The sequence below is a fragment of the Cherax quadricarinatus genome, chromosome 2, assembly GCF_038502225.1.
Source record: "Cherax quadricarinatus isolate ZL_2023a chromosome 2, ASM3850222v1, whole genome shotgun sequence".
Taxonomy (NCBI): domain Eukaryota; kingdom Metazoa; phylum Arthropoda; class Malacostraca; order Decapoda; family Parastacidae; genus Cherax; species Cherax quadricarinatus.
Window position 1 is genome coordinate 23,090,611 of NC_091293.1, and position 22,466 is coordinate 23,113,076.

At 40.6% G+C, this 22,466-nt stretch overlaps 1 protein-coding gene across 9 annotated transcripts in view; it reads right to left on the reverse strand.

Annotated features, from left to right (window-relative positions):
* Positions 1–22,466, reverse strand: part of LOC128693596 (uncharacterized protein C05D11.1-like) — a gene marked incomplete at its 3' end in the record, with an annotated part of 686,932 nt that overhangs the window by 141,912 nt on the left and 522,554 nt on the right. For 7 of the 9 annotated variants that reach the window (XM_070087698.1, XM_070087675.1, XM_070087670.1 and 4 more), the window contains 1 exon segment: positions 6,348–6,623. In XM_070087698.1, the coding sequence (XP_069943799.1) occupies positions 6,348–6,623 (276 nt within the window). 9 annotated transcript variants of the gene reach the window in all.

Here is a 22,466-nt window from a genome sequence, read left to right on the forward strand (position 1 = left end):
AAAATTGATTCGCTTTCCGATAATTTTGGTTTACGATGAGCTCTCAGGAACGGATTAATATCGTGAACCGGGGGTCCACTGTATTATGTATTACATAAATTTTTGTTACAGCTCCTGAATTTATGCAACAAATTGTAAACCCAATATATAACTCGCCAAATATACAGTACATGTATAGTTTCAGAAAATATATTACATTTAGTTATTTATTTAAAACTTTTAAACTGAATAACATGCAAGAAGGCTTAAATACATTCGCTACTGTAGTTTCTTATTATCATAAGCAATCCTTGAAAAATATTTGTAACTGGTAATAACACAAATATACAGTGGAACCTCAGCTTGCGAATGCCCCACGATGGGAATTTTTCAGGATACGAACAGTCGCTCGGTTGATTTTTTTGCTTCTGGATACAAATGAAATTTCAGGATGCAAACTTGCCCCTCAAGGGAGGTTCCATGGTGAGGGGCTCTTGATCTAGGGAATTGGATCTGTGCTAGATTTCCCTAAATTAATAATAATAATAATATATATAATACAATAATAATAATACATATAATACAGCATAATAATAATACAATAATACATAATGCAATAATACATAATACTATAATAATAATACTACTATAATAAGTGAGAACGCACCATGAGATGGCAGAGTGAGTACCAAAATAGCACTCGCCAGTGCATGTGTAACGGAGCTTACCTCGCAGTGGAAGGAATTCTCAAGTTTTCCTTACGTTTCGTGTAAAGTATAGCATTAAGAGTGTAGCAATTAAGAGTGAAGCAATTAACTGCTACACTCTTAGGAGTGTAGCAATTAAGTGTAGCATTAAGAGTGTAGCAATTAAGAGTGAAGCAATTAAGTTAAGTGATAGAAAAAGGATGAAACAAAATGAACCCGACAGCATACGCCGTTCTGCCTATCTTTTCCACTGTCAACCTTCGCCACCGTCACCACTAGCCACATGAGTAATGACATATTTTATTCATTCTTAACCCCTTCAGGGTCCAAGGCCCAAATCTGAAGTGGTGCCCCAGTGTCCAAGAATTTTCAAAAAAAAAAATTCTTATTTTTTCTTATGAAATGGTAAAGAATCTTTTTGTGAAGGTAATAAAACAAAAAGTACGAAATTTGATGGAAAATTGATGAAATTATGCTCGCGCGAATTTTGATGTGTCAGCGATATTTACGAATCGGCGATTTTGCCGACTTTGACTCCCATTTTAGGCCAATTACATTATTCCAGTCAACCAAATTCTTAGCTATTTCACTAGTATTACTTCTATTCTATCGATTGAGCACAAGAAATCGCCAAGTCAACCGTTTCAACTACAAATTAAAGTGATCGGAAATTGTTAATTTGGCCAATTTAACACAAAGTTCAAAATATTCCAATTTCAAAATAGGGTCCAGAATAAACAATGTAGGTATTCCTGGAACTAAACTAACATTTCCTCTGTTCATTAGTTACGTTTTGAGGCTTTACAAATAAATTCCATTTTGATTTTTTATTCACATAATGAATTTTTATTCACACCAAAAAATAGAAGATTTACTGTTATGCAATACTGTAATAATTGTATAAATATCATCACCATATTTGTGAATGCATATTAGACCCACCAGCTGGCATGTATTAGACGTGTGAGGTCATTTGTTTACTCTTGAATATCGGCAAAAATTTAACATTTCTGCTACTTTGAGCTCAGTTTCAAGCCATTTCCAATCAAAATCATCTCTATTTCTGTAATATGTCTTCCATTCTATCAAATGAGACCAAGAAATCGCAAATACAACTATAAAAAACATACGAAAAAACACTGCAAAGTCGCTGTTTTAATTGAAAAATCATGATTTCAGTTTTTTTCTCTCATTATACACAGTGTGCTGCAGGATCTGTTTTATGTGCTGCACACATACCACATAGATGTATTCTCTCATATCTAGGCCCAAATGTACCACTCACAGTTTATCAGAGTGAGCTGAGCTCATGATGTAGATCTACGGTTTGGACCCTGAACGTAAAGCCGTAGATCTACAGGACGGACCCTGAAAGGGTTAAAGTAACCAGTGCACATTCTGTGAGCACGTGACCCGAGCTGCTCACGTTGTTGGTCAACAACAAAGAGAATGTACGAAACCCAGGACATTTTTTTTCTCAAATTCCTCTTTCGAAAACTGATTTGTTCAACAAGTAATGCAGTCGACAACCAAAGTTCCACTGTACTATCTATCTTTGAAATAGCAAGTCTGTCTACTAGTGTCCAGTAGGCCTAATAGTGTTCCTGTTGTTATACTTTATTTTATTAAATCGTTACCATTTTCGTTATCAAAAACAAAGAATTAAACATTCGTTACCATTTTCATTATCAAAAACAAAGAATTAAACATTCGCACACATTCCAGAAATGTTATTATGTATTTATATTACTATGTACCTTAGTCCAGGAAGAGAGCTAAAAGGTAGATAATGAATGAAGCTACAGAAAAGGAGAAGACTGAGTCTTGTACAGTTAACATTCGTGTACCTATTTTTGTAAGATGATCCTCTCTATTTAATATTCATGTAAATACAGTGGAACCTCAAAAATCGAACGTATCACATATCGAACGTTTCGAAAATAGGACCATTTTTTCGGACCGCCGGGTACGGGACCTGTCTGCCGCCCGTTCTGTCCGCATCCCCGCGCAGGCGCCGTGAGCAGTCTAGCTTTGTTTATGCTTGAGTGAACACTAACCTGCGCTCTCATTCACGTATTTTACGATTATTTCGTTGTGTTTAGTGCTTGTGGGACAGTGAAATAAGCTGCCATGGGCCCAAAGAGACTTGCTAGTGGTACCCCTGTGGTGGAGAAAGTGAGAAACACCATAGATGTGAAGAAGGAAATAATACAGAAGTATGAGAGTGGTGTGAGACTTGTTGAGCTTGCCAGGATGTATGGGAAAAACAAGTCGACCATCGGTTCTATCCTGTCAAAGAAAGAACAAATCAAGGAAGCTGATGTTGCGAAAGGTGTTAATATAGGGAGTGGATGAGGTGCCTTCTTCAAAGATTAAGGAGATTTGTACCAAGTGGAATGATGTCCAAACGTTTGTGCATAAGTACCACCCTGAGCAAGCTGAAACAAGCCATCTTTGCAACAAGTTCAGTGACAGAACCATGTCCCATTTTAGGGAAATGTTAAAGAGGTGCCAGAAACAGAGGACTGTGGACAGTTATTTTGTGAGACGGGTCCAGTGACTCTCAAGCTGGTCCTAGTGGCATTAAAAGACAGAGAAGGGAAGTAACCCCAGAGAGGGCTTTACCTGAAGTCCTCGTGGAGGGGGATTCTCCTTCCAAACACTAACCCCAACTCCCTCTCTCCTCCTCCCTATCTTCCAGATGCCATCACCAATCTTCAATAAAGGTAAGTAAAAATGTTATTTTATATGTATTACTATACATAATTAACCCGTAAACGGTCCAAACGTATATATACGTTTTTTCAACATTTGAAAGTATGTAAAAAAGTAGATCTTCTTTTTGTTTTTCTACATTTGAAAATGTGTAAAAAAACTTTGATCTACTTTTGTAGCACTACACATGTGAGCGTAGATCTGCTTGGACCGTTTACGGGTTAAAAACTCTAGTATTTGTTGTATGTAAAACTGTAATTAATCTCTATAAAATGTATTTTTTGTGTGAATATTTTTGGGTTTCTGGAACGGATTAATTGTATTTCCATTACTTCTTATGGGAAATATTGCTTCGAATTTCAGACTTTTCGAATTTAGAACTAGCTCCTGGAACGGATTAAGTTCAATTTTTGAGGTTCCACTGTAATTCAGTTCACTTTATTCCTATTGTATCTTATTTTATTGTAACTGATTTTCACACAGTTGAGTTACTTAGCTGTTTTAATTTTTAAGGTTATAATCATGACTGATTATTATTATATCTTACTGCTATGTTTTAAATAATAAGATATTACAAGGACCCCAATGGAAATAAGTCACTGCACGCTGTCTGTGTACATTCGTGCAGTCTGCTTATGTATGTTTCTGCATGCCATGTACATTCGTTCACTATGCTTATGTATGTTCGTGCACTCTGTTTATGTACAGAGTTATCTTAGGTAAACTACAGGTATGTTACTTAAGTGTATCTATACCTAAATAGACTTATTTACTAATAATCCATTTTAATACCCTTTCAAAGCCCATACTATCTTAATTCCCACATTATCTTAGCAACCCACAATTGTCCTGGCATGGAGGACCTCATTACTGACTGCATGTTAGGAGGGTATTAAGGAAAGTAGGTAGGTCAGTAGGAGGAAAGTGGGTAGGTGAGCAGGAGGGTTATTAGGGAAGTGAGTAGGTGAGCAGGAGGGTCATTAAGGAAGTGGGTAGGTGAGCAGGAGGGTTATTTGGGAAGTGGGTAAGTGAGCAGGAGTGTTATTAGGGAAGTGGGTAGGTGAGCAGGAGGGTTATTAGGGAAGTGGGTAGGTGAAGAGGAGGGTTATTAGGGAAGTGGGTAGGTGAAGAGGAGGGTTATTAGGGAAGTGGGTAGGTGAGCAGGAGGGTTATTAGGGAAGTGGGTAGGTGAGCAGGAGGGTTATTAGGGAAGTGGGTAGGTGAGCAGGAGGGTCATTAAGGAGTGGGTAGGTGAGCAGGAGGGTTATTAAGGAAGTGGGTAGGTGAGCAGGAGGGTTATTAAGGAAGTGGGTAGGTGAGCAGGAGGGTTATTAAGGAAGTGGGTAGGTGAGCAGGAGTGTTATTAGGGAAGTGGGTAAGTGAGCAGGAGGGTTATTAGGGAAGTGGGTAAGTGAGCAGGAGGGTTATTAGGGAAGTGGGTAGGTGAGCAGGAGGGTTATTAGGGAAGTGGGTAGGTGAGCAGGAGGGTTATTAAGGAAGTGGGTAGGGGAGCAGGAGGGTTATTTGGGAAGTGGGTAGGTGAACAGGAGGGTTATTTGAGAAGTGGGTAGGTGAGGAGAAGGGTTATTAGGGAAGTGGGAAGGTCAGTAGGAGGGTGTCAGGAAAGTAAGAGAGTATTAGCTAAGTTTATTTAAGTACAGGTACACACATGTACAATTATCACACTTAATAATATAAATTAATGAAATCACAAAACAAGTGATTTTGAATCATTAACAGAACTGCAGCTAGCCAGGATTCAATCCTGTGTCACAATGCCCAGGCCTGTGAGAACAGGACAAAGTACGCACCCCTCTCTTTACTTGACGATCAATGGTCAAGTGGACAGAGGAATGCGTTCTTTGTCCCATTGTCACAAGACTGCAAACTGTGATGCAGGATCGAACCCTGGATAGCCACTGTTCTGTTAATGATATGTATGTAAATTACCTAGGTTAACCCCAAAAAAGCCAGACAAAGTGATTTATTCCCTTTGGGGTCCTTGTAATATCTTATTATTTAAAGCCTAGCAGTAAGATATAATAAAAATCAATCATGATTATAACTTTAAAAATTAAAACAGCTAAGTAACTCAACTGTGTGAAAATCAGTTGCAATAAAAGGAGATACAATAAAAATAAAGTGAGCTAAGTTATTTACACGAACATTAGAGAGGATCAGCTTACAATAATAGGTACATGAATGTTAATTATACAAGGACTCACTCTCCTCCCTTTCTGTAGATTCATTCACCAGGTACCTTATAGCTCTCTTTCTGAACTGGCTCAAGCTAGGACAAGGAAGTAGGTGGATCTGACTAGCTTGGGCCAGTAGGCCTGCTGCAGTGCTCCTCATGTGGGTGAGGACAATAAGGGAACACTGTATCAACATTCAGTGTCAGATTATTCAACATCTTAGCAGAAGAGATCAGACACACTGCTGGAACAAGTGTAGAAGCCTTCAAGAGGAAACTCGATAAATATCTTCACTAGGTGCCAGATGAACCAGGCTGTGATGGATATGTGAGGCAGTGGGTCTCCAGCTGCAACAGCCTGGTTGACCAAGCAAGCACCAGACGAGCCTGACCCATGGCCGGCCTCCGAGAGTAATGAAACTCGAAACTCATCAAAGGTAAGGTAGGTAGGCAAGTAGGAGAGGAGCACTACCCTGGGTCCACCTGGATATGTTGGGCATGTTTCCTTACACCTACTGCCCCTGTTCACCTAGCAGTAAGTAGGTACCTGGGTGTTAGTGGACTGGTATGGGTCGCATCCTGGGGGACAAGACTGAAGAATCACAATGGAAATAAGAGGCGACACATCCTCGACCACACACTGACTTTCCTGGGTAGCTAACCCTCCACATCCCCCGGGGGGGTGATGATGGGTAAAGGAAAATGAAAATCTCAAACCAATATTATGGGTTTAAGGAGAAAGTTTTACTCACCTAGAGTGAAATAACCACTGACAAGAGGACCCTCCACGCTGGCCAGCACTACGTGCAGTCCCGTACGCTTGCTCCTGTACTTCACCACCGGCACCTCACTGTTGGCGAGGAACTCACAGATGAACTCATAGTTGTGAGCGAGGGAGGCGTTGTTAGGCTGGTTGTTAGGCTGGTGATGGTGGTGGTGGTGGTGGTTGTTGTTGTTGTTGTAGTGCGGCGCCGCCATCACTGCTGACCACATAGAAAACGGCGCTCTCAGCACTAGCTCATACACCCCTATAATACAACTCTCAGTAATACAGTCCTATAATACAACTCTCAGTAATACAGTCCTATAATACAACTCTCAGTAATACAGTCCTATAAAACAACTCTCAGTAATACAGTCCTATAATACAACTCTCAGTAATACAGTCCTATAATACAACTCTCAGTAATACAGTCCTATAAAACAACTCTCAGTAATACAGTCCTATAATACAACTCTCAGTAATACAGTCCTATAATACAACTCTCAGTAATACAGTCCTATAAAACAACTCTCAGTAATACAGTCCTATAATACAACTCTCAGTAATACAGTCCTATAATACAACTCTCAGTAATACAGTCCTATAAAACAACTCTCAGTAATACAGTCCTATAATACAACTCTCAGTAATACAGTCCTATAAAACAACTCTCAGTAATACACCCCTATAATACAACTCTCAGTAATACAGTCCTATAATACAACTCTCAGTAATACAGTCCTATAATACAACTCTCAGTAATACACCCCTATAATACAACTCTCAGTAATACACCCCTATAATACAACTCTCAGTAATACACCCCTATAATACAACTCTCAGTAATACAGTCCTATAATACAACTCTCAGTAATACACCCCTATAATACAACTCTCAGTAATACACCCCTATAATACAACTCTCAGTAATACAGCCCTATAATACAACTCTCAGTAATACACCCCTATAATACAACTCTCAGTAATACACCCCTATAATACAACTCTCAGTAATACACCCCTATAATACAACTCTCAGTAATACACCCCTATAATACAACTCTCAGTAATACAGTCCTATAATACAACTCTCAGTAATACACCCCGATAATACAACTCTCAGTAATACACCCCTATAATACAACTCTCAGTAATACAGTCCTATAATACAACTCTCAGTAATACACCCCTATAATACAACTCTCAGTAATACACCCCTATAATACAACTCTCAGTAATACACCCCTATAATACAACTCTCAGTAATACAGTCCTATAATACAACTCTCAGTAATACACCCCGATAATACAACTCTCAGTAATACACCCCTATAATACAACTCTCAGTAATACAGTCCTATAATACAACTCTCAGTAATACACCCCTATAATACAACTCTCAGTAATACACCCCTATAATACAACTCTCAGTAATACAGCCCTATAATACTTTTTATTTATTTATTTATTTCCAATTTGAGCACACATACAGAGGTACAAAAAATACAGATAAGAGCAGCATGCCAAAGCCACTTATACTATGCATAGCATTACGGGCTGGCTTAAAATTAACTTAAGATTAACTAAGCAATGATGAAATCAGTGATAAAACATTAATGTAAACAGATTACTATAAAGCACAAGTGAGTATTACAAAGACAGGTCATATGGTTGCATTCAGTTAGGTAGTGATTCTGTTAGGTAGTGTATTTAAAAAATAATAAAGTTAGATTCGGTTTTAGGTTTAACATTTATGTGATATAATTGTGAGAAACATTTAAGATATACAATTTATAAGGTTCAGTTATTCAGTATTTATTTGGTTTTGGGTGAGTAAGTGATCTTTGAGAAGAGACTTGAATTTATAAACAGGTAGTGTTTCTTTTATATTTACAGGTAATGAATTCCAGATTTTAGGGCCTTTTATGTGCATTGAGTTTTTGCATAGTGTGAGATGGACACGAGGAACATCAAAGAGTGATCTGTGCCTTGTGTTATGGTCATGTGTTCTGTTGAGGTTGGCAAGGAGATGTTTGAGGGGAGGGTTAATATCAGAGTTAAGTGTTCTATGTATGTAATAGGTGCAATAATAAGTATGGATGTTTTGTATGGTGAGTAGGTTTAGTGTATTGAATATTGGTGGAGTGTGTTGCCTGTAGTGAGAATTTGTTATCATTCTAACTGCAGCCTTTTGTTGAGTAATTAGTGGTCTGAGATGGTTAATTGTTGTTGAGCCCCATGCACAAATTCCATAGGTGAGATAGGGGTAAATAAGAGAGTGATATAGGGCCAGGAGGGCTGACTGTGGAACATAGTACCGTATCTTCGATAGTATGCCTACAGTCTTGGAAATTTTCTTAGAAATTTGTTGTATATGTGTATGAAATTTGAGTCTATTATCAAGGTGGATTCCTAAGAATTTTCCCTCTGTTAGTTTTGTGATAGGTGATCCGTTTATCATTATGTTAAGAGGGACATCTGTAGCTCTGTTACCAAACTGAATGAAGTAGGTTTTGTCAATGTTTAGTGTAAGTTTGTTAGTCCTCATCCAGGTAGATATTTTCTGTAATTCGGTATTTACAGTATTGGCTAGCGTGACTGGGCTCGGGTGAGAGAAGACGTATGCAGTGTCATCTGCAAATAGTGTGGGTTTGAGTAATTGCGAAGCATTTGGAAGGTCATTTATGTATAGGAGAAAGAGAAGAGGGCCAAGGACACTTCCCTGTGGGACACCAACTGTAATTGGTTGTGCGGAAGAGTTTGCCCCATTTGCGTACACATATTGGCTTCTGTTGCTGAGGTATGACTTGAGGTAGTTGAGGGAGTGCCCTCTAGTACCATAGTGTGACAATTTTACGTGGAGCAAATCATGGTCAACTGTATCAAAAGCTTTACGTAAGTCAATGAAGATCCCCAGTGGGACTTCTTTTTTCTCTATTGCAGTGTATATATGTTCTAACATGTGTATAATAGCATCATTAGTATTTTTATTAGGCGTGAATCCAAATTGGCAGGGGTTGAGTATGTTTTGGGAGATAAGGCCCGGTGGCCTGGTGACTAAAGCTCCCGCTTCACACACGGAGGGCCCGGGTTCGATTCCCGGCGGGTGGAAACATTCGACACGTTTCCTTACACCTGTTGTCCTGTTCACCTAGCAGCAAATAGGTACCTGGGTGTTAGTCGACTGGTGTGGGTCGCATCCTGGGGGACAAGATTAAGGACCCCAATGGAAATAAGTTAGACAGTCCTCGATGACGCACTGACTTTCTTGGGTTATCCTGGGTGGCTAACCCTCCGGGGTTAAAAATCCGAACGAAATCTTATCTTATCTTATAAGGTAGGAGTAGATTCGTTTATGAATTAATTTTTCAAAGATTTTTGAGAGAGGGTGTAAGTTGGATATTGGCCTATAGTTATTCAACTCTGTTTGGTCTCCTCCTTTGTGGATCGGGGTGACCCTTGCTATTTTGAGTACTGTAGGGAATGTGGAGGATTCAATGGATTTGTTAAAGAGTGTTGCAATGATTGGTGATAGCACTTGTGACACTTTTTTGTATATAAAGGGTGGTAAGGTATTTAAATCTCCTGCCTTGTTTTTTAGTGCGTTGATAATAAGGGAGACTTCGTATGGGTTAGTCGGAGCTAGGAACAGTGTGTTCGGGTAGTTGCCAGTGAGGTAGTCATTTGGTGGGGTATCTGAGCTTGGGATTTTATTGGCAAGGTTTTGTCCTATAGTGGAGAAGAAATCATTGAGTCTGTTTGCTGTTTCTGTTGGTGGGAGTTGGGGTTCATCTGATTTTGCTAATTTTATTTCGCTATTTCGTGATATCTTTTTTGTTCCCAGAATTTCTGATAGGGTTTTCCAGGTCTTTTTTATATCACCTCGTAAGTTGGATAATCTGTTCTCATAATACAATTTTTTTGCCCTTCTTATCAGGCTGGTTAGGATTGACGAGTAACGTTTTGTTTGGTCTCTGGTTATGTGACCCATTCTGTACTGTTTTTCATATTGGTGTTTTGTATTTATGGATTTGAGAATGCTGGGTGTTAGCCAGGGACTGTTCAGTCTCTTAGCTGTCATCTGTTTAGTTTTTTTAGGGCAGTGCTTGTTATAGAGGTATTGGGTCTTTTTTAGAAAATTATTAATACATTCGTCAATATCTGTATATTTTTCTAGCTCAGTGTGCCAGTCAATGTTTGTTACTGCTGTTGTGAAGTTATTAATGGCTGCCTCATTGTGAAGTCTCAGTAATACAGTCCTATAATACAACTCTCAGTAATACAGTCCTATAATACAACTCTCAGTAATACAGCCCTATAATACAACTCTCAGTAATACAGCCCTATAATACAACTCTCAGTAATACAGCCCTATAATACAACTATCAGTAATACACCCCTATAATACAACTCTCAGTAATACACCCCTATAATACAACTCTCAGTAATACACCCCTATAATACAACTCTCAGTAATACACCCCTATAATACAACTCTCAGTAATACACCCCTATAATACAACTCTCAGTAATACACCCCTATAATACAACTCTCAGTAATACACCCCTATAATACAACTCTCAGTAATACACCCCTATAATACAACTCTCAGTAATACACCCCTATAATACAACTCTCAGTAATACACCCCTATAATACAACTCTCAGTAATACACCCCTATAATACAACTCTCAGTAATACACCCCTATAATACAACTCTCAGTAATACACCCCTATAATACAACTCTCAGTAATACACCCCTATAATACAACTCTCAGTAATACACCCCTATAATACAACTCTCAGTAATACACCCCTATAATACAACTCTCAGTAATACAGTCCTATAATACAACTCTCAGTAATACACCCCTATAATACAACTCTCAGTAATACACCCCTATAATATAACTCTCAGTAATACAGTCCTATAATACAACTCTCAGTAATACACCCCTATAATATAACTCTCAGTAATACGGTCCTATAATACAACTCTCAGTAATACACCCCTATAATACAACTCTCAGTAATACAGCCCTATAATACAACTCTCAGTAATACACCCCTATAATACAACTCTCAGTAATACAGTCCTATAATACAACTCTCAGTAATACACCCCTATAATACAACTCTCAGTAATACACCCCTATAATATAACTCTCAGTAATACAGTCCTATAATACAACTCTCAGTAATACACCCCTATAATATAACTCTCAGTAATACAGTCCTATAATACAACTCTCAGTAATACATCCCTATAATACAACTCTCAGTAATACACCCCTATAATATAACTCTCAGTAATACAACCCTATAATACAACTCTCAGTAATACAGCCCTATAATACAACTCTCAGTAATACACCCCTATAATACAACTCTCAGTAATACACCCCTATAATATAACTCTCAGTAAGGAAATGAGTGAGCTACTCAAGTCCCAATATGACTCAGTTTTTAGCAAGCCGCTAACCAGACTGAGAGTCGAAGATCAAAATGAATTTTTTATGAGAGAGCCACAAAATTTGATTAACACAAGCCTATCCGATGTTATCCTGACGCCAAATGACTTCGAACAGGCGATAAATGACATGCCCATGCACTCTGCCCCAGGGCCAGACTCATGGAACTCTGTGTTCATCAAGAACTGCAAGAAGCCCCTATCACGAGCCTTTTCCATCCTATGGAGAGGGAGCATGGACACGGGGGTCGTCCCTCAGTTACTAAAAACAACAAACATAGCCCCACTCCACAAAGGGGGCAGTAAAGCAACAGCAAAGAACTACAGACCAATAGCACTAACATCCCATATCATAAAAATCTTTGAAAGGGTCCTAAGAAGCAAGATCACCACCCATCTAGAAACCCATCAGTTACACAACCCAGGGCAACATGGGTTTAGAACAGGTCGCTCCTGTCTGTCTCAACTACTGGATCACTACGACAAGGTCCTAAATGCACTAGAAGACAAAAAGAATGCAGATGTAATATATACAGACTTTGCAAAAGCCTTCGACAAGTGTGACCATGGCGTAATAGCGCACAAAATGCGCGCTAAAGGAATAACAGGAAAAGTCGGTCGATGGATCTATAATTTCCTCACTAACAGAACACAGAGAGTAGTAGTCAACAGAGTAAAGTCCGAGGCAGCTACGGTGAAAAGCTCTGTTCCACAAGGCACAGTACTAGCTCCCATCTTGTTCCTCATCCTCATATCCGACATAGACAAGGATGTCAGCCACAGCACCGTGTCTTCCTTTGCAGATGACACCCGAATCTGCATGACAGTGTCTTCCATTGCAGACACTGCAAGGCTCCAGGCGGACATCAACCAAATCTTTCAGTGGGCTGCAGAAAACAATATGAAGTTCAACGATGAGAAATTTCAATTACTCAGATATGGTAAACATGAGGAAATTAAATCTTCATCAGAGTACAAAACAAATTCTGGCCACAAAATAGAGCGAAACACCAACGTCAAAGACCTGGGAGTGATTATGTCGGAGGATCTCACCTTCAAGGACCATAACATTGTATCAATCGCATCTGCTAGAAAAATGACAGGATGGATAATGAGAACCTTCAAAACTAGGGAGGCCAAGCCCATGATGAAACTCTTCAGGTCACTTGTTCTATCTAGGCTGGAATATTGCTGCACTCTAACAGCACCTTTCAAGGCAGGTGAAATTGCTGACCTAGAAAATGTACAGAGAACTTTCACGGCGCGCATAATGGAGATAAAACACCTCAATTTGTGGGAGCGCTTGAGGTTTCTAAACCTGTATTCCCTGGAACGCAGGAGGGAGAGATACATGATTATATACACCTGGAAAATCCTAGAGGGACTAGTACCGAACTTGCACACGAAAATCACTCACTACGAAAGCAAAAGACTTGGCAGACGATGCACCATCCCCCCAATGAAAAGCAGGGGTGTCACTAGCACGTTAAGAGACCATACAATAAGTGTCAGGGGCCCGAGACTGTTCAACTGCCTCCCAGCACACATAAGGGGGATTACCAACAGACCCCTGGCAGTCTTCAAGCTGGCACTGGACAAGCACCTAAAGTCAGTTCCTGATCAGCCGGGCTGTGGCTCGTACGTTGGTTTGCGTGCAGCCAGCAGCAACAGCCTGGTTGATCAGGCGCTGATCCACCAGGAGGCCTGGTCACAGACCGGGCCGCGGGGGCGTTGACCCCCGAAACTCTCTCCAGGTAAACTCCAGGTAATACAACCCTATAATACAACTCTCAGTAATACAGCCCTATAATACAACTCTCAGTAATACACCCCTATAATACAACTCTCAGTAATACACCCCTATAATACAACTCTCAGTAATACAACCCTATAATATAACTCTCAGTAATACAACCCTATAATACAACTCTCAGTAATACAACCCTATAATACAACTCTCAGTAATACACCCCTATAATACAACTCTCAGTAATACACCCCTATAATACAACTCTCAGTAATACAACCCTATAATATAACTCTCCGTAATACAACCCTATAATACAACTCTCAGTAATACAGTCCTATAATACAACTCTCAGTAATACACCCCTATAATACAACTCTCAGTAATACACCCCTATAATACAACTCTCAGTAATACACCCCTATAATACAACTCTCAGTAATACAACCCTATAATACAACTCTCAGTAATACAACCCTATAATACAACTCTCAGTAATACACCCCTATAATACAACTCTCAGTAATACACCCCTATAATACAACTCTCAGTAATACAACCCTATAATATAACTCTCAGTAATACAACCCTATAATACAACTCTCAGTAATACACCCCTATAATACAACTCTCAATAATACACCCCTATAATACAACTCTCAGTAATACACCCCTATAATACAACTCTCAGTAATACACCCCTATAATACAACTCTCAGTAATACAACCCTATAATACAACTCTCAGTAATACAACCCTATAATACAACTCTCAGTAATACAACCCTATAATACAACTCTCAGTAATACACCCCTATAATACAACTCTCAGTAATACACCCCTATAATACAACTCTCAGTAATACAACCCTATAATACAACTCTCAGTAATACAACCCTATAATACAACTCTCAGTAATACAACCCTATAATACAACTCTCAGTAATACACCCCTATAATACAACTCTCAGTAATACACCCCTATAATACAACTCTCAGTAATACACCCCTATAATACAACTCTCAGTAATACAACCCTATAATACAACTCTCAGTAATACAACCCTATAATACAACTCTCAGTAATACAACCCTATAATACAACTCTCAGTAATACACCCCTATAATACAACTCTCAGTAATACAACCCTATAATACAACTCTCAGTAATACAACCCTATAATACAACTCTCAGTAATACAACCCTATAATACAACTCTCAGTAATACAACCCTATAATACAACTCTCAGTAATACAACCCTATAATACAACTCTCAGTAATACAACCCTATAATACAACTCTCAGTAATACACCCCTATAATACAACTCTCAGTAATACACCCCTATAATACAACTCTCAGTAATACAACCCTATAATACAACTCTCAGTAATACAACCCTATAATACAACTCTCAGTAATACACCCCTATAATACAACTCTCAGTAATACACCCCTATAATACAACTCTCGGTAATACAGTCCTATAATATAACTCTCGGTAATACACCCCTATAATACAACTCTCAGTAATATAACTCTATAATACAAAGGCGAGAGTAGAAACATTGGGCGTGTTTCCTTACACCTGTTGTCCATGTTCACCCATCAGTAATAATAGGTACCTGGATGTTAGTCTACTGGTGTGGGTCGCATCCTGGGACAAAACTGACTTAATTTGCCAGAAATGCTCTACATAACAAGCGACTTTCTATGTAGTAGTGTCATTAATGTCAGGTAGGACTGTATACCTTGTACATGTACTTGTACAAATAAAGATATTATATTACATAATTTTTTTCTGTTATAAGCATACCTTGCTAAAATATAATGTTTTTGTAATATTTTGTGTGACCTAATTCATGTTTGTTTAAATAACTCATTACGACTTTAACCAGATATAAACATGTACACAGCTCATTACTGCGGTAACTTGTTCAGCTATCAGAACTTTGTGGTCCAGTTCCTGGACTTATTATTACTGCGGTAACTTGTTCAGCTATCACAACTTTGTGGTCCAGTTCCTGCACTCATTATTACTGCGGTAACTTGTTCAGCTATCACAACTTTGTGGCCCAGTTCCTGGACTCATTATTACTGCGGTAACTTGTTCAGCTATCATAACTTTGTGGCCCAGTTCCTGGACTCATTATTACTGCGGTAACTTGTTCAGCTATCAGAACTTTGTGGTCCAGTTCCTGGACTCATTATTACTGTGGTAACTTGTTCAGCTATCATAACTTTGTGGTCCAGTTCCTGGACTCATTATTACTGCGGTAACTTGTTCAGCTATCAGAACTTTGTGGTCCAGTTCCTGCACTCATTATTACTGCGGTAACTTGTTCAGCTATCACAACTTTGTGGTCCAGTTCCTGCACTCATTATTACTGCGGTAACTTGTTCAGCTATCACAACTTTGTGGCCCAGTTCCTGGACTCATTATTACTGCGGTAACTTGTTCAGCTATCAGAACTTTGTGGTCCAGTTCCTGCACTCATTATTACTGCGGTAACTTGTTCAGCTATCACAACTTTGTGGTCCAGTTCCTGCACTCATTATTACTGCGGTAACTTGTTCAGCTATCACAACTTTGTGGCCCAGTTCCTGCACTCATTATTACTGCGGTAACTTGTTCAGCTATCAGAACTTTGTGGCCCGGTTCCTGCACTCATTATTACTGCGGTAACTTGTTCAGCTATCACAACTTTGTGGTCCAGTTCCTGCACTCATTATTACTGCGGTAACTTGTTCAGCTATCAGAACTTTGTGGTCCAGTTCCTGCACTCATTATTACTGCGGTAACTTGTTCAGCTATCAGAACTTTGTGGTCCAGTTCCTGCACTCATTATTACTGCGGTAACTTGTTCAGCTATCACAACTTTGTGGTCCAGTTCCTGCACTCATTATTACTGCGGTAACTTGTTCAGCTATCACAACTTTGTGGCCCAGTTCCTGCACTCATTATTACTGCGGTAACTTGTTCAGCTATCAGAACTTTGTGGCCCGGTTCCTGCACTCATTATTACTGCGGTAACTTGTTCAGCTATCAGAACTTTGTGGTCCAGTTCCTGGACTCATTATTACTGCGGTAACTTGTTCAGCTATCAGAACTTTGTGGCCCAGTTCCTGCACTCATTATTACTGCGGTAACTTGTTCAGCTATCAGAACTTTGTGGTCCAGTTCCTGGACTCATTATTACTGCCTTAACTTGTTCAGCTATCATAACTTTGTGGTCCAGTTCCTGGACTCATTATTACTGCGGTAACTTGTTCAGCTATCAGAACTTTGTGGTCCAGTTCCTGCACTCATTATTACTGCGGTAACTTGTTCAGCTATCACAACTTTGTGGTCCAGTTCCTGCACTCATTATTACTGCAGTAACTTGTTCAGCTATCAGAACTTTGTGGCCCAGTTCCTGCACTCATTATTACTGCGGTAACTTGTTCAGCTATCAGAACTTTGTGGTCCAGTTCCTGCACTCATTATTACTGCGGTAACTTGTTCAGCTATCAGAACTTTGTGGCCCAGTTCCTGCACTCATTATTACTGCGGTAACTTGTTCAGCTATCACAACTTTGTGGTCCAGTTCCTGCACTCATTATTACTGCGGTAACTTGTTCAGCTATCAGAACTTTGTGGTCCAGTTCCTGCACTCATTATTACTGCGGTAACTTGTTCAGCTATCAGAACTTTGTGGCCCAGTTCCTGCACTCATTATTACTGCGGTAACTTGTTCAGCTATCAGAACTTTGTGGTCCAGTTCCTGCACTCATTATTACTGCGGTAACTTGTTCAGCTATCAGAACTTTGTGGTCCAGTTCCTGCACTCATTATTACTGCGGTAACTTGTTCAGCTATCACAACTTTGTGGCCCAGTTCCTGCACTCATTATTACTGCAGTAACTTGTTCAGCTATCACAACTTTGTGGCCCAGTTCCTGCACTCATTATTACTGCGGTAACTTGTTCAGCTATCACAACTTTGTGGTCCAGTTCCTGCACTCATTATTACTGCGGTAACTTGTTCAGCTATCACAACTTTGTGGCCCGGTTCCTGCACTCATTATTACTGCGGTAACTTGTTCAGCTATCAGAACTTTGTGGCCCGGTTCCTGCACTCATTATTACTGCGGTAACTTGTTCAGCTATCAGAACTTTGTGGCCCGGTTCCTGCACTCATTATTACTGCGGTAACTTGTTCAGCTATCACAACTTTGTGGTCCAGTTCCTGCACTCATTATTACTGCGGTAACTTGTTCAGCTATCACAACTTTGTGGTCCAGTTCCTGCACTCATTATTACTGCGGTAACTTGTTCAGCTATCACAACTTTGTGGTCCAGTTCCTGCACTCATTATTACTGCGGTAACTTGTTCAGCTATCACAACTTTGTGGCCCGGTTCCTGCACTCATTATTACTGTGGTAACTTGTTCAGCTATCACAACTTTGTGGTCCAGTTCCTGCACTCATTATTACTGTGGTAACTTGTTCAGCTATCACAACTTTGTGGTCCAGTTCCTGCACTCATTATTACTGCGGTAACTTGTTCAGCTATCACAACTTTGTGGTCCAGTTCCTGCACTCATTGGAAATAAATGGTATAAAATACCGACACAATGGCAATATAAACACAAATGCAGTATAACGTGATCCTTTATTGACTACGTTTCGCCCACACAGTGGGCTTTTTCAAGTCACAAACAGAACTACCTGGGGTGGAAGGAACGCGAGTATTTATAGTCCGGCTGAGGTCAGGTGAAGAATGCTGCATCTGATAATGTACCGAGTTGGGTTGTAGAGTCTAAAAACTTGGGTAGCTTGGAAAGGAGACTGGACAAGTTTGTGAGCAGACCTTCTACAGTGTTCTTATGTGGGATAGCGATGAAGAAGTTTCTTGGCAAGTGGTTCAGCTATGTTATAGAAGCCACTATTCTGGTTGAAGTTGTCGGATATAGAAATAAGTGATGATTCCAGGATTCTTCGGTATTGGGTGTTGTCTTCTGTGGCGATAAGTCTTGAGTTTCTGTAGTTTATCAAGTGGTTGTGTGAATTACGGTGTTGTACGCAGGCATTCCTTGTGTCGTCAGACCTGCTTGCGTATTGGTGTTCTGAAATACGTGTTTGGAGGTCCCTTGATGTTTCGCCCACGTATAACTTGTTGCAGTCATTACAAGGGATTATGTATACCCCTGCAGAGGATGGAGGCTTGTCCTGCCTACTACTGGTGATGTCCTTGATGGTCGTGGTTGTGGAGGTAGATACTTGGAATGATGTTTTGGCAAAGATGTTGGAAACATGTTTGGCAATGGAGTTGGTGGGAAGGACTATGTATCTCTTCTCGGCAGTGTCTTCTCTGGGTGTGTTGAAGATGTTTAGTGCTCGCCGTCTGCAGTCTCTGATGAAGTGACGAGGATAGTGGAGTTTGGAAAATACCTGTTCAATTATAGTGCATTCTTCCTCAAGGAATTCGTTGCTGCAGATTCTGAGTGCACGCAGGAAGAAGCCTATAATTACACCACGTTTGGTTTTGGTGTCGTGGTGAGAGTAGAAGTGGAGAAGATCGTTTTGGTTGGTGGGTTTTCGATAGACTTTAAAACGAAGTTCGTGGTCAGCTTTGCAGAGTAGAACATCAAGGAAAGGAAGAGTGTTGTCGACCTCTTCTTCAAGTGTGAACTGGATTGAAGGCTCGACCTGGTTGAGCTTGTCTTGGAGAGCTTGAACGTTGAAGCGTTTAGGAGTTATGAGGAGAATGTCGTCAACATAACGGAGCCAGGTGACAGACGAAGGAATAATGGTGGAGAAACGTTCGGCTTCTAGATGTTCCATGTATAGGTTCGCTAGGACTGCACTGAGTGGCGAACCCATGGGTAGTCCAAAAGTCTGCTGAAAGAGGTGATTTTCAAAAGAGAAACACGTAAAGCCAACACATAGTTCAACCAGGTCGATGAAGTCGCTGGCTGGAATGGGAAGATCAAGTGAATCGTCAATTTTCTTGCGCAAGAGATCGATGGCTTGTTTAGTAGGTACTTTAGTGAATAGGGAAGTCACGTCAAGGCTGGAAAGTTTCTTGTTCCTGATGTTGATGTTGCGAATGCGATTGAGAAGATCACCTGAGTGTTTGAGATGTGCTGGACTGATAGTGCCCAAGAGTTTCGAGAGGTGTTTGGCGAGAATTCCTGAGAGCTTGTGGGGAGCACTGCCTATTCCCGAGGATATGGGCCTCAGTGGGATACCAGGCTTGTGAGTCTTTGGCAGGCCGTACATTCTGGCAGGTCTGGGGTTGCTGGGCATGGTGTGCAGAAGTTTCTTCCCTTGTTCTGAGCTCCTCAGAATGCGGCGAGTCCTTTGAAGAAAAGTTTTAGTAAGGTTGTCCACTTGGTTAGTTGTGAGAGGTTTGATCTTCCCATTCCAGCCAGCGACTTCATCGACCTGGTTGAACTATGTGTTGGCTTTACGTGTTTCTCTTTTGAAAATCACCTCTTTCAGCAGACTTTTGGACTACCCATGGGTTCGCCACTCAGTGCAGTCCTAGCGAACCTATACATGGAACATCTAGAAGCCGAACGTTTCTCCACCATTATTCCTTCGTCTGTCACCTGGCTCCGTTATGTTGACGACATTCTCCTCATAACTCCTAAACGCTTCAACGTTCAAGCTCTCCAAGACAAGCTCAACCAGGTCGAGCCTTCAATCCAGTTCACACTTGAAGAAGAGGTCGACAACACTCTTCCTTTCCTTGATGTTCTACTCTGCAAAGCTGACCACGAACTTCGTTTTAAAGTCTATCGAAAACCCACCAACCAAAACGATCTTCTCCACTTCTACTCTCACCACGACACCAAAACCAAACGTGGTGTAATTATAGGCTTCTTCCTGCGTGCACTCAGAATCTGCAGCAACGAATTCCTTGAGGAAGAATGCACTATAATTGAACAGGTATTTTCCAAACTCCACTATCCTCGTCACTTCATCAGAGACTGCAGACGGCGAGCACTAAACATCTTCAACACACCCAGAGAAGACACTGCCGAGAAGAGATACATAGTCCTTCCCACCAACTCCATTGCCAAACATGTTTCCAACATCTTTGCCAAAACATCATTCCAAGTATCTACCTCCACAACCACGACCATCAAGGACATCACCAGTAGTAGGCAGGACAAGCCTCCATCCTCTGCAGGGGTATACATAATCCCTTGTAATGACTGCAACAAGTTATACGTGGGCGAAACATCAAGGGACCTCCAAACACGTATTTCAGAACACCAATACGCAAGCAGGTCTGACGACACAAGGAATGCCTGCGTACAACACCGTAATTCACACAACCACTTGATAAACTACAGAAACTCAAGACTTATCGCCACAGAAGACAACACCCAATACCGAAGAATCCTGGAATCATCACTTATTTCTATATCCGACAACTTCAACCAGAATAGTGGCTTCTATAACATAGCTGAACCACTTGCCAAGAAACTTCTTCATCGCTATCCCACATAAGAACACTGTAGAAGGTCTGCTCACAAACTTGTCCAGTCTCCTTTCCAAGCTACCCAAGTTTTTAGACTCTACAACCCAACTCGGTACATCATCAGATGCAGCATTCTTCACCTGACCTCAGCCGGACTATAAATACTCGCGTTCCTTCCACCCCAGGTAGTTCTGTTTGTGACTTGAAAAAGCCCACTGTGTGGGCGAAACGTAGTCAATAAAGGATCACGTTATACTGCATTTGTGTTTATATTGCTCCTGCACTCATTATTACTGCGGTAACTTGTTCAGCTATCACAACTTTGTGGCCCGGTTCCTGCACTCATTATTACTGCGGTAACTTGTTCAGCTATCACAACTTTGTGGCCCAGTTCCTGCACTCATTATTACTGCACTCATTATTACTGCGGTAACTTGTTCAGCTATCAGAACTTTGTGGTCCAGTTCCTGCACTCATTATTACTGCGGTAACTTGTTCAGCTATCACAACTTTGTGGCCCGGTTCCTGCACTCATTATTACTGCGGTAACTTGTTCAGCTATCAGAACTTTGTGGCCCAGTTCCTGCACTCATTATTACTGCGGTAACTTGTTCAGCTATCACAACTTTGTGGTCCAGTTCCTGCACTCATTATTACTGCGGTAACTTGTTCAGCTATCAGAACTTTGTGGTCCAGTTCCTGCACTCATTATTACTGCGGTAACTTGTTCAGCTATCAGAACTTTGTGGTCCAGTTCCTGCACTCATTATTACTGCGGTAACTTGTTCAGCTATCAGAACTTTGTGGTCCAGTTCGTGCACTCATTATTACTGCGGTAACTTGTTCAGCTATCAGAACTTTGTGGTCCAGTTCCTGCACTCATTATTACTGCGGTAACTTGTTCAGCTATCACAACTTTGTGGCCCGGTTCCTGCACTCATTATTACTGCGGTAACTTGTTCAGCTATCACAACTTTGTGGCCCGGTTCCTGCACTCATTTTGTGCCTCTGTAATCTGACTACAACTTACACCATAAAAAAAATAAAAAAATGTTTATTTCTTTGCTAAGGTTACAATGTGTATTTACATATCATAATAAGATTGGAGCAAAGAAAGCCACTATCACCCGGGTATGAGTGGCTAAAACTCCCACTTCACACACGGAGGGCCCGGGTTCGATTCCCGGCGGGTGGAAACATTTCGACACGTTTCCTTACACCTGTTGTCCTGTTCACCTAGCAGCAAATAGGTACCTGGGTGTTAGTCGACTGGTGTGGATCGCATCCTGGGGGACAAGATTAAGGACCCCAATGGAAATAAGTTAGACAGTCCTCGATGACGCACTGACTTTCTTGGGTTATCCTGGGTGGCTAACCCTCCGGGGTTAAAAATTCTTATCTTATCTTATCTAA